The sequence below is a fragment of the Oryctolagus cuniculus genome, chromosome 8 (assembly GCF_964237555.1).
Source record: "Oryctolagus cuniculus chromosome 8, mOryCun1.1, whole genome shotgun sequence".
Taxonomy (NCBI): domain Eukaryota; kingdom Metazoa; phylum Chordata; class Mammalia; order Lagomorpha; family Leporidae; genus Oryctolagus; species Oryctolagus cuniculus.
The window spans coordinates 118,022,858-118,035,204 of record NC_091439.1 but is presented as its reverse complement, the minus strand read 5'-3'; the positions used below and the strand labels follow the sequence as shown (position 1 = coordinate 118,035,204).

At 63.1% G+C, this 12,347-nt stretch overlaps 1 protein-coding gene across 4 annotated transcripts in view; it reads left to right on the top strand.

Moving 5' to 3' along the window:
- ARHGEF10 (Rho guanine nucleotide exchange factor 10) overlaps positions 1 to 12,347 on the top strand; it is a 117,705-nt gene that overhangs the window by 39,692 nt on the left and 65,666 nt on the right. For all 4 annotated transcript variants that reach the window (XM_070047238.1, XM_070047239.1, XM_070047237.1 and 1 more), the window contains exons 9-10: positions 3,594 to 3,708; positions 6,161 to 6,267. In XM_070047238.1, the coding sequence (XP_069903339.1) occupies positions 3,594 to 3,708; positions 6,161 to 6,267 (222 nt within the window). The remainder of the gene's footprint in view (positions 1 to 3,593; positions 3,709 to 6,160; positions 6,268 to 12,347) is intronic.

The following is a 12,347-nucleotide window of genomic DNA, read 5'->3' as shown; positions in this document are numbered from 1 at the left end:
GGCCACGTGGGGCCTCGCGGTCAGGCCCCGCTCAGGGTGGAGTTCTCAGGTTCCGGAAGCTGTGTTTCTGCAACACCTGTAAGCTGCTGGAAACCACCTCAGAGCAGCTTTTTATGAAAACTGCTGCAAGCGCCCTCGCCATGCTTGACACGAGAGACCCCAGGGGCGCACCGGGGACGTGGGAGGCGCCAAGGGCTGGTGGACAGGTGCTGCCGCCCCCGTCAGGGAGCCCGGCGCCATCGTGGAGACAGTGCCCAGGTGGCCATCCCCAGGCAGCTGCCCTCAGTGCAGGTGGACTCAGGCGTCTCCTGGGTCTGACGTGGGACAGGTGTCAGGCATATCTGTGTGTCGGACCGTGGCACCATGGCGCCCTGGCTCGGGTGCACCTGTGCTGCCATGGCACGCCTCACTCGTCTGCATGTTCATCTCTCAAGAGCCGGCACGTGCAAGCGAGCCTGCTGCGGCCGATGTCTGTCTTCCCGTCAGCCTGTCCGCCCGTTGGTCCGTTTGTCTGAGAGAGCGTGTTGCAGGCACCGTGGAGCGCCTGTGGGAACCGCTTGTGTCTCTGTGCTGTGGGTCTCACGACCGAGCCTGCTTAGAGAGCGCTAGGAGAACACAGTGAGACGCTTGATGGCAGTCCAGGCTGGTGCACGCCACCTTCGGCCAGCGCCGCAGCAGACGCCTGCTTTCTTGGGGAGGACCAGACGGAGCTGTGGGAACAGCAGTTCTCAGAAGGTGGTCCTGGGGCTCCGGGGCACCGGGGTTTCACTGTCGTGTGCAGGACTTTCTAGAAGTTCCGCCAATTGCGCGCTGGGTCCGACTGCATCTAAGGGAGATCCAGACAAGCGCAGAGCAGTGCCGCTCTTTCTTGCTGGGGAAAATACGGTTCCTGGCGTAAGTGTTATTTGACGTAACGTGATGGGTGTGCTGCCGTTGAATGCCGGCCGAGGCATGGGGAATTCCGTTGGAGCTGCTGGTGCAGGAAGTGGAGATCCAGGGGAACCAGAGCTCCCTGGGCTTCTCAGTGCTTTTTCCTTAAAAGGTTCTTGGAACCAGGAAGTTTGAGAGCAGCTGGGTCTGAATGTCCTGAGGTCCGTTCTTCACTGTGGAGTAGGTCCCCTCGCGTCGGCCCTGTTTCCAGGGACACTTTGTGATTTGTCCGGGTGCTGGCTGGTGCCTCGGTGAGAGCAGGGGTCCTTCTGGGGCTCCTGGAGCAGCCACCCCCTGCTCGGGCTCCAGGAGCGGCCCCAGCCCCAGCCCCATGGGCAGGTGCCGGCCCCCAGAGGTGGGTCCCCGGGACAGCGGCACCTGCCAGGCTCTCCAGGAGCCACGGGCTTGGTGGGAGCCGGGAGCTTGTAGAGAGGTGGCCCCCACGGAGGGTGATGCCCGAGTCTTGTTTGGACACAGGCACAGGTGTAGCAAGGGGGTCTGAGGCGAAGTGGGCGCACCTGTGAGGGTGAGATGTAAGCCTGCCCAAGGCTCCCTCAGGGAGAAGGGCTGGCGGAGGGTGGGGTGCATGTAAGCAGCCTTCCCTCCTCTCCCCTCCCCGTCTGCTGCAGCCCCCACCTCGCTGCGCACCTGCCAGGCTCTGCTCCCTGGGAGGACAGCAGCCCCGGGTCTGGGCGAGAAGGAGCAGGGCCTGGCAGAGTGCTGGACAGGAAGTGGCCGAGGCCTGGTGGGGTCAGGACGTGAGGCTGGAGACCACCGGCAGTGGGAGCCCGGCGGGAACAGGCCAAGGACGTGCCAGCAGAGTCGCCTTCCCGTGTGGGGTTAAGGGCTGCGCCGGCAGGGGCCGATGGCGGCGTTGATGGTTCTGATGTGGGGCTGGCGTGGCCGGGCCTCAGCATGGTTATGTGGACCTCCTCGGGAAGGGCACCTGTGGGCGTCGACGGATGCAAGGGTCAGGGCCAGGGTCGGCAGAGCCAGCGCCGGCGTCGGCAGGTGCCCTGTCCCCAGTGACGGGGCCGCAGCAAGGGGTGCACGCGCTGCCTCCTGGGAGAGGAGACTCGCTTGGCTTCCGGCGTCAGGGCCTTGGGTGCTGGGTTTCAGAATGCCAGTGGGAGGCAGGTGCAGGTCTTTGGATTAGTGTTTTATAAGATTTATTCGTTTACTTGAAAGAGAGAGCGAGAGAGGTCTTCCATCTACTCGCTCACTCCCCAAATCACTGCAATGGCCAGGGCCAAGCCAAGCCACAGCCAGGAGCCAGGAACTTCTTCCAGGTCTCCCACGTGGGTGCAGGGCCCGAGCACTTGGGACCTCCTCTGCTGCTTTCCCAGGCCATCAGCAGGGAGCTGGATTGGAAGTGGAAGAGCTGGGACTCGAACCGGGGCACGCATGGGATGCTCACGGCTTCACCTGCTGTGCCCAGCGCGGCCCCCATTGAGACTCTGACCTAGGACTCTGGCTGGTGAAAGTGCCGCTGGTGGGCTCTGGCCCGGCCCACAGGGGACGTCCCCTTCTGAGCCCTCTCTGCAGGGCAGCCTGGCTCCTGGGCGGCCTTGTCTCTGCCCACATCACAGCCGCAGGTCTCTGTCTCGCCCTTTTGGTGCCCAGGTTCTGGGGACAGGGCCATGGGGGCAGGGCTGCCTCGGGTGTTAGGGTCCTGGGCTGCAGGCAGGGGCCATGGGGGCGGGGCTGCCTGGGGTGTTAGGGCCCTGGGCTGCAGGCAGGGGCCATGGGGGCGGGGCTGCCTGAGGTGTTAGGGCCCTGGGCTGCAGGCAGGGGCCATGGGGGCGGGGCTGCCTGGGGTGTTAGGGCCCTGGGCTGCAGGCAGGGTCCATGGGGGCGGGGCTGCCTGAGGTGTTAGGGCCCTGGGCTGCAGGCAGGGGCCATGGGGGCGGGGCTGCCTGGGGTGTTAGGGCCCTGGGCTGCAGGCAGGGGCCATGGGGGCGGGGCTGCCTGGGGTGTTAGGGCCCTGGGCTGCCTCGGGTGTTAGGGCCCTGGGCTGCAGGCAGGGGCCATGGGGGCGGGGCTGCCTCGGTGTTAGGGCCCTGGGCTGCAGGCAGGGCCGGCAGAGAGCATGCAGAGGCGGAACAGGAGCCGCAAGGGCCCACGGGCAGTGGCTGCACCGTCTGGCTCTGGGCAGGCAGTTTGCCATTTGCAGCCTGGGCAGAGCCATGAGTTCGTCGGTGATTATAACAGAAATAAAGACCGACTTCTAAATGTGGCAGCCACAGCGGGGAAGCAGAAAGTAGCCCCAGACCCCCTCCTTCTCTCCCCACCCCCTCCTTCCCTCTCTCTCTCCCCTGAGGTATGCACACTGCTGCAGGCGCTGTTTGGAGCCCAAGCCAATTGACTGTTTTCTTCTAGAACAACAGCAGCAGCTGGCGGCTTCATACCCATCCCGTCTCCTGTCCCGTCTCCCCTCCCATCTCCCGCTCCTGTCTCCTGTCCCATCTCCCCTCCCATCTCCTGCTCCTGTCTCCTGTCCCATCTCCCCTCCCGTCCCACATCCCATCTCCCCTCCTGTCTCACACTCCCATCTCCCGCTCCTGTCCCCTGTCCCATCTCCCCTCCCATCTCCCGCTCCTGTCTCCTGTCCTGTCTCCTCCCGTCTCCCCTCCCGTCTCATGCGTGCCCCCTTTGCCTGGCAGATGCAGAAGCTGATGAAGGCGGCGAAGGAGGGCACCAGAGACGGCCTGGAGAAGACGAAGGCGGCTGTGAAGAGGGGCCGCTCGTTCATCAGGACCAAGTCCCTCATCTCCGCAGGTCTGCATGTTTGTGGGCGTGGCGTGGAACATTCTCACACAGCCTTGGGGTGTGGGACACCTGTGGATCCCAGGGTTAGACCAAGCCTGGCCGGCCAGGGCCTCCCCTCTCAGATGGGGGCAGCTGTGGGGTGGTTGGGGATCTCCAGAAACAGAGGGAGCGTTGCACGGTAAGCAGCTGTCGACGCGGGGAGTCGTGGCAGCGGTGATGGCACTGCCGCTTCCCCGGTGTCCTGGGTAGTGCCGCCTGTGTGCCCTTCCCCGGTGTCCTGGGTAGTGCCGCCTGTGTGCCCTTCCCCGGTGTCCTGGGTAGTGCCGCCTGTGTGCCCTTCCCCGGTGTCCTGGGTAGTGCCGCCTGTGTGCCCTTCCCCGGTGTCCTGGGTAGTGCCGCCTGTGTGCCCTTCCCCGGTGTCCTGGGTAGTGCCGCCTGTGTGCCCTTCCCCGGTGTCCTGGGTAGTGCCGCCTGTGTGCCCTTCCCTGGTGTCCTGGGTAGTGCCGCCTGTGTGCCCTTCCCTGGTGTCCTGGGTAGTGCCTCCTATGTGCAGGGCCCCGGTGTCCTGGGTAGTGCCGCCTGTGTGCAGGGCCCCGGTGTCCTGGGTAGTGCCTCCTGTGTGCAGGGCCCCGGTGTCCTGGGTAGTGCCTCCTGTGTGCAGGGCCCCGGTGTCCTGGGTAGTGCCGCCTGTGTGCAGGGCCCCGGTGTCCTGGGTAGTGCCGCCTGTGTGCCCTTCCCCGGTGTCCTGGGTAGTGCCGCCTGTGTGCCCTTCCCCGGTGTCCTGGGTAGTGCCGCCTGTGTGCAGGGCCCCGGTCCACGTGCATTCTGAGCGACTCGGGGAGTGGCCATGAGCCGGTGAGTGTGTGGGCCGCCCGGGGCATTCTAACCACAGGGCTCAGACCCCTCTCCCTCGGGGCGGGGCAGGGCAGGGCAGGGCAGGGCAGGGCTTTCAAGTTTTCCCGAGGCCTTGCTGAGGGGCCAGTCGTGTGTGGTTACGCATGACAAGTGAACATGTCTCAGTAGATCCCGTGTTGGCGGCAAGCCAGCGGCCGAGCTCGTTAGCGTTGGGAGGAATCCCGTGTCAGCTCTGGGCCCTGATGTGTGGGGAGGGTGCTTGAGAGAACCAAGCAGCCGCTGTGGTTCCCGCAGCTTTCCCGTGTGGCGTGTGCGTGTCTGTGTGCACAAAGGACATCAAGTGTTTCCTCGGGTGGGCACTCGTGCGTGAAAACCAGCGAGGCCTCACCCCTCCAGCCCCAGCCCCACTTCTGCACCTCCAGCCCGGCAGGGAAGTTTGTCAGACCCCGCAGGGGTCAAGGTGCCTTCCCGAAAGCTGTGCGGTGGCATCCGTGTCCTGGCCGGGACGCCAGCCACGTGTGGAGCGATGCCCGAGGACAGGCTCCCCGGGGATGGCTCCTGGGCCACCCCCTGGACGCACAGGGAGAAATTGCACCACCTTCTGTGCTGTGTGGCCAGCAGCACTTTCCGGGAGCTGGTCAGAAATGCCCAGCCTGGCCCCATGCAGGCTGTAGCCCGACCTGCAGGCTGGCGGGGCCCCAGGGGGTGGACCCACAGGTGGCCCGGAAGTCCTGAGCAGGCCCCGAGACGGTGAAGTGCGTCTTGGTTAGGGGAGGTGATCTTCGGCGGGTCACGGGTGGAGGTCACTGGTTAACAGGAGAATCCCAACCCCTCTGCCCTCACTCCCTCAGCTGGAAGGGAGTGGTCCCCACTGCACCACTGCTTCCTGTTCCGGGCGCACGAAAATGTCCCTGGAGCATTTCCAAACATTACCCTGTGCCAGGCATCCCCCACCCGCAGTTGATCAGCGTCCACGCGGGCCTGGAGCCATGCTGGACTGTGAAAGCCCCTCTGGCCAGGCCCTGGGCTCCAGGTCCTGCCTCCTCGGGCTTCTCTTACGGGAGGCTCCGTGGCCTCCTGGCTCCCCGCCGTTCTGTGGTCTCTTCCGTGTCGGCAGCTGTGTCCCACTTCTCAAAACTGGATTTAGTTTTGGTTAGACGTTCTGATCTGTGGGAAACTGTACCTTTGCAGCCTCCTTTGGAGACCCAGAAATAGGCCGAATCCCAGGCAACCCAGGTTGATTCCAGTGGTTCTCAGTTTTCTATGTGTTCTGACCAGGGCGCTGTACAGGGTAGGAGCAGAGATTTTAGCTGTTCTCGGCTGTCTCTGCGTGTTCTGACCAGGGCGCTGTACAGGGTAGGAACAGAAATGCCCGTAGCCACCCGACCACCTAGCATCAGGTGCCACCTCTGCCCTCTGAGGTCAAGTTTCAGATTTTGACCGTTTCAGCCGTCGTTACCATCAGGGAAAGAGGTTTCAGTGGCTTTGCTGAAATTCCATTGTAGCGTCGAGCTGGCTGCATGGAGGTTGGTGCGCCAGCCCAGGGAGCTGGGTGTTACCGAGACGCGCGGTCAGCGTGAAGCTCACGTTTGGTCGCTCTCCTCAGATCACAGATCTGGTCTCGAAGAAGAGCAGAACTTGTTCATTGATGTGGACTGCAAGCACCCGGAGGCCGTGTTGCTGCCCATGCCGGAGGGGCTGTCTCCGCAGCAGGTAGGGTGGGCCCCTCCAGAGGGTGGGGTCGGGGCCTGCACCTGTGCCCGGGCTGAGCTCAGCGGTGTGACCAGGGCAGCAGGCTGGTCTCCAAAGCGTGTGGATACTTACAGGCCCTGTGGTCGCTGTCTGCAGCCCCTCCCCACTCCCCTCCTCTCGGGCCTTCCATTTCTGCCTTGGTCTGGCCATGCAAGGTTGATGTCGGGCACAGCTGGGGCCAGAGACTTCATCTGGGTTCCTGATACTCAGCGCGTGTTCTGAGTGTAACTGAGAAGCGGGTGGAACCTCCTTCTGGGTGACAGGTACTTGCACGAGTTTGCATTGACAGGACGCTTGCAGGAAGACAAGACGGGTGCTGTACGCGAAGTGATGTGTGTACCAAGATTGACACTAAAATAGGTTTAAAATCGGCAGTCACATCGCCTGAACATGATGCATTTTGTAACATCTTGAGGGCAGGTGGTGGTGTCTTTGGATGGGATTGGAGTTCTTTTCCACGAGGGTAGATTTGTGTAGAGCGTGGAGAGTGAGGTGGCAGGATAAAAGGTGAGTAAATGCATAGGTAATAGGCTGATTAATAGATTATAGATACATGGATGATACATAGGTCAATATGGTCTCACCTCCTCCACGTCAAATGCCCGGGGGTCAGCTCAGAGTTGGGAAGGAACTGGAAAGCATCCGAGGAGGCGCTGGTAATCGGTCAGGTCACAGCAGGAGCGCTGCATTCTGAGCGGACAGGGAAGCACGGGTTGAAATTAATGAGGAAAAGCAGACACATTATGTCCCTAGGCTCCATGAGCCGACGGGGTGCAGACAGCTCGGGGACAGCGGAAGTGCCGCTGCCCAGCGCTCGGTCTGGAAGGCCGCAGGCTGCATCGCGGCCTGCACGGCGGCGGCGTGTCATGCACACAAAGCGTTGCACACGAGCCGAGGGTCAGAGCAGGTCAGTCATCCGAATCACGGCCGCAGCTCTGCCGGCGGGAGTCCGATTCCTGGCCCAGTCTGTGCTCTCAGCCCACACTTCTTACCTCCTCTCTGCTCGGTGGGGACCTGCGCCCTCTGCTCGGTGGGGACCTGCGCCCTCTGCTCGGTGGGGACCTGCGCCCTCTGCTCGGTGGGGACCTGCGCCCTCTGCTCGGTGGGGACCTGCGCCCTCTGCTCGGTGGGGACCTGCGCCCTCTGCTCGGTGGGGACCTGCGCCCTCTGCTCGGTGGGGACCTGCGCCCTCTGCTCGGTGGGGACCTGCGCCCTCTGCTCGGTGGGGACCTGCGCCCTCTGCTCGGTGGGGACCTGCGCCCTCTGCTCGGTGGGGACCTGCGCCCTCTGCTCGGTGGGGACCTGCGCCCTCTGCTCGGTGGGGACCTGCGCCCTCTGCTCGGTGGGGACCTGCGCCCTCTGCTCGGTGGGGACCTGCGCCCTCTGCTCGGTGGGGACCTGCGCCCTCTGCTCGGTGGGGACCTGCGCCCTCTGCTCGGTGGGGACCTGCGCCCTCTGCTCGGTGGGGACCTGCGCCCTCTGCTCGGTGGGGACCTGCGCCTTGCCGGCTGGCCAGGCTGGCCTGCGGCGGATTTTCACAGAAGCAAAGCATCTCGCACTTCCGCTCCACGTTTGTCTCATCACAGCTGCGTGAGAATGAAAAAGGGATTTGGCTGACGTCCCCTCCGTGGTTCTGCAGGCCTGAGGCTGGATAACTCACTGACACTCGTGTCACTGCTGTGAGCGCTTACCAGGGCCTGGGGTGAGGGCGGAAGACGTGAGACTTGGACAGGACTTGGACAGACATTGCAGTGGAGAAGGAAAATTGAGGTTTCCAAAGCCAGGGCAAAGAGGAGTGCTGTGAGGATGGCAGGATCGGGGCTGGCACGGCCTGGGCCCTGAGCGTGGAGATGGACGTGGGCGGGATGACACGTGATTGATGGCGAACAGTGGCCAAGCCGGGCCCTGAGTGTGGGCTGGTGCGCAGCGAGTGTGCCTGTGAGACAGGAAGTAGGACCAGGCTCTAGGAGGAGAGTGAGTGAAGGTGTGGTCTGTGAGGGACCCTGGGGAGGGTGTGGTCTGTGAGAGGACCATGGGGAGGGTGTGGTCTGTGAGGGACCCTGGGGAGGGGTGTGGTCTGTGAAGGACCCTGGGGAGGGGTGTGGTCTGTGAGGGACCCTGGGGAGGGTGTGGTCTGTGAGAGGACCCTGGAGAGGGGTGTGGTCTGTGAGAGGACCCTGAGGAGGGGTGTGGTCTGTGAGAGGACAGTGGGGAGGGGTGTGGTCTGTGAGAGGACCCTGGGGAGGGTGTGGTCTGTGAGAGGACCGTGGGGAGGGGTGTGGTCTGTGAGAGGACCATGGGGAGGGGTGTGGTCTGTGAGAGGACCCTGGGGAGGGGTGTGGTCTGTGAGAGGACCCTGGAGAGGGGTGTGGTCTGTGAGAGGACCCTGGGGAGGGTGTGGTCTGTGAGAGGACCCTGGGGAGGGTGTGGTCTGTGAGAGGACCCTGGGGAGGGGTGTGGTCTGTGAGAGGACCCTGGGGAGGGGTGTGGTCTGTGAGAGGACAGCGAGGGGAGGGGTGTGGTCTGTGAGAGGACCCTGGGGAGGGGTGTGGTCTGTGAGAGGACAGCGAGGGGAGGGGTGTGGTCTGTGAGGGGACCCTGGGGAGGGGTGTGGTCTGTGAGAGGACCCTGGAGAGGGGTGTGGTCTGTGAGAGGACCCTGGGGAGGGTGTGGTCTGTGAGAGGACCCTGGGGAGGGTGTGGTCTGTGAGAGGACCCTGGGGAGGGGTGTGGTCTGTGAGAGGACAGTGGGGAGGGGTGTGGTCTGTGAGGAGACCGTGGGGAGGGTGTGGTCTGTGAGAGGACAGTGGGGAGGGGTGTGGTCTGTGAGAGGACCATGGGGAGGGGTGTGGTCTGTGAGAGGACCCTGGGGAGGGGTGTGGTCTGTGAGAGGACCCTGGGGAGGGTGTGGCCTGTGAGAGGACCCTGGGGAGGGTGTGGTCTGTGAGAGGACCCTGGGGAGGGGTGTGGTCTGTGAGAGGACAGTGGGGAGGGGTGTGGTCTGTGAGGAGACCATGGGGAGGGTGTGGTCTGTGAGGAGACCATGGGGAGGGGTGAGGTCTGTGAGGAGACCGTGGGGAGGGTGTGGTCTGTGAGAGGACAGTGGGGAGGGGTGTGGTCTGTGAGGAGACCATGGGGAGGGGTGTGGTCTGTGAGAGGACCCTGGGGAGGGGTGCGGTCTGTGAGGAGACAGTGGGGAGGGTGTGGTCTGTGTGAGGACAGTGGGGAGGGGCGTGGTCTGTGAGAGGACAGTGGGGAGGGGAGTGGTCTGTGAGAGGACCCTGGGGAGGGGTGTGGTCTGTGAGGGACCCTGGGGAGGGGTGTGGTCTGTGAGGGGAGCGTGGGAGGGTGTGGTCTGTGAGAGGACAGTGGGGAGGGGAGTGGTCTGTGAGAGGACCCTGGGGAGGGGTGTGGTCTGTGAGAGGACCCTGGGGAGGGTGTGGTCTGTGAGGGACCCTGGGAAGGGGAGTGGTCTGTGAGGGACCCTGGGGAGGGGTGTGGTCTGTGAGGGGAGCGTGGGAGGGGTGTGGTCTGTGAGAGGACCCTGGGGAGGGTGTGGTCTGTGAGAGGACCCTGGGGAGGGTGTGGTCTGTGAGGGACTGTGGGGAGGGTGTGGTCTGTGAGGAACAGTGGGGAGGGTGTGGTCTGTGAGGGACCCTGGAGAGGGGTGTGGTCTGTGAGGGACCGTGGGGAGGGGAGTGGTCTGTGAGGGACAGTGAGGAGGGGTGTGGTCTGAGGGGCCGTGGGGAGGGTGTGGTCTGTGAGGGACCGTGGGGAGGGGTGTGGTCTGTGGGAGACCATGGGGAGGGGCGTGGTCTGTGAGGGACAGTGGGGAGGGGTGTGGTCTGTGAGGAGACCATGGGGAGGGGAGTGGTCTGTGAGAGGACAGTGGTGAGGGGTGTGGTCTGTGAGGGACCCTGGGAAGGGTGTGGTCTGTGAGGAGACCATGGGGAGGGGTGTGTTCTGTGAGAGGACCCTGGGGAGGGGAGTGGTCTGTGAGGGACAGTGGGGAGGGTGTGGTCTGTGAGGAGACCATGGGGAGGGTGTGGTCTGTGAGGGACCGTGGGGAGGGGAGTGGTCTGTGAGGGACCGTGGGGAGGGGTGTGGTCTGTGGGAGACCATGGGGAGGAGCGTGGTCTGTGAGGGACCGTGGGGAGGGGTGTGGTCTGTGAGGGACCCTGGGAAGGGTGTGGTCTGTGAGGAGACCATGGGGAGGCGTGTGGTCTGTGAGAGGACCCTGGGGAGGGTGTGGTCTGTGAGGGACCCTGGGGAGGGGAGTGGTCTGTGTTGGGACCCTTTTGAGGGGTGTGGTCTGTGAGGAGACCATGGGGAGGGGTGTGGTCTGTGTGGTGACAGTGAGTAGGGGTGTGAGCCTCTGCTGAGAGAGGACGTCCTGTGGTCTGTGAAGGGACACTGAGTATTGTGTGTGGACTGCGAGGGGACCGTGGGTAGGGGTGTGGTCTGTGAAGAGACAGTGGTAGTGGTGTGGGCCTGTGTAAGCAGTGGGTTTGGGTGTTGCTCTGTGAGGAAACTGTGGGTAGGGTTGTATGGCTTTAGGAAGACAATCGGTAGGGGTGTGTATCTGAAGAGACATTGGTGGCTATGGGTCTTTCAGGAGTCTGGGTAGGGGTGTGTGTCTGTGGGGACAGTGGAGAAAAGTGTTGGTCTCTGAGGGGACAGTAGGTAGGGTTATGGGTTTCTGAGGAGACAATTGGTAGGGGTGTGTGACTTTGTGAGGGATCAGTAGAGGTGTGTCTGAGGAGACGTTGATGGATGTGGGTCTGTGAGGGGACAGTGGCAGGGGTGTGGGTCTGTGTGGACAGTGGGTAGGGGTGTGTGTCTTTGAGGAGACAATTGGTAGGGGTGTGTGACTTTGTGAGGGATCAGTAGGGGTGTGTGTCTGAGGAGACGTTGGTGGCTGTGGGTCTGTGAGGGGACAGTGGGTAGAGCACCTGTCTGTCCCCTGGCCGCGTGGTCTTCTCTGGGCTGCGTGACTTCCACCTGCTTTTTTTTACTCTGTGAGGTGCGAGGACCTGTCCGAGCTGCATCCCGTCGCAGGTCCCTGCGTGTGGGGCGTGGCAGAGTCGGGGTGGATTAGTCACTCAGCGTCACTCAGTGTCTTCACCTTCCCTGTACTCGCGGTACCGCGTCCTGTGGTGCCGTGCTGGTCTTGGGGTAGGGGACACACAGGCAGGGCCCACGTGAGGGGCCTGCGCTGTGGACTGCATGCAGACGTGGCCAGCTCACGAACACAGTGATTTCTCAGCGTTCAGGACTCTGTTTCTCCATCCAGCTTTAGTTTTCCTGTTGACCACTTGGTGGGGTTTGCTCTTTAAAGCTCAAACTTGGGTGTTGATCTCCTTAATTACTGTTTTTTCTTGAAAGCAGACATCAGGATGCGTAACTAAAGCTGCCGCGTGCTGAGCTCTTTGCAGGCCTCACGTGGGGGAAGGGGCGTCTTCCTGCTTCCTGTGTGGTTGTTTGTGTGAAACGTACCCTTGGAGCTGGAAGTCCTCCTGTCGCCCTCTCGGGGTGTGGAGTGGCAGAGAGGGGGCTCTCCTGAGCCTGTCCGGGCCTCAGACACAGTAGCAGCTGCCCCTCCCTCAGCCCCGCTTTCCCTGGGCTTGGCCCACAAACCCGGACATCCGCACACCACTTTCCCTCCTGCCAGGGGACAAGTCCCCTGCTTTGTTCCGTTCACGTAGGCAGAAAAGCACCCTTCAGTGCTGAGCGCTCCCACGTGGCCTTGCCCTGTGTTGAGCTTCTCGGCCAATGGTCACAGCACTGAACCCTGCAAACCCTCCCCTGACCACCTGGCCGGCCGTCCCGTTTGGTCTGTCCCACGTGACTGCCTGAAATGAGCGACAGCACGTGCAGTGGCCGTGAAATCTGGGAGACCAGTTTGGCTTGTGTTTCAATTAGTTTATGCCAGTCTTAGGCCTTTTGACCTGCTTTGTCTGTATCATCTCAGGACTTTGGAAGATGGCTCTGATTCCCCGAGTATTGTACGCAGGGGCCTGGGTGGTGTCTGGGGATCTGAGT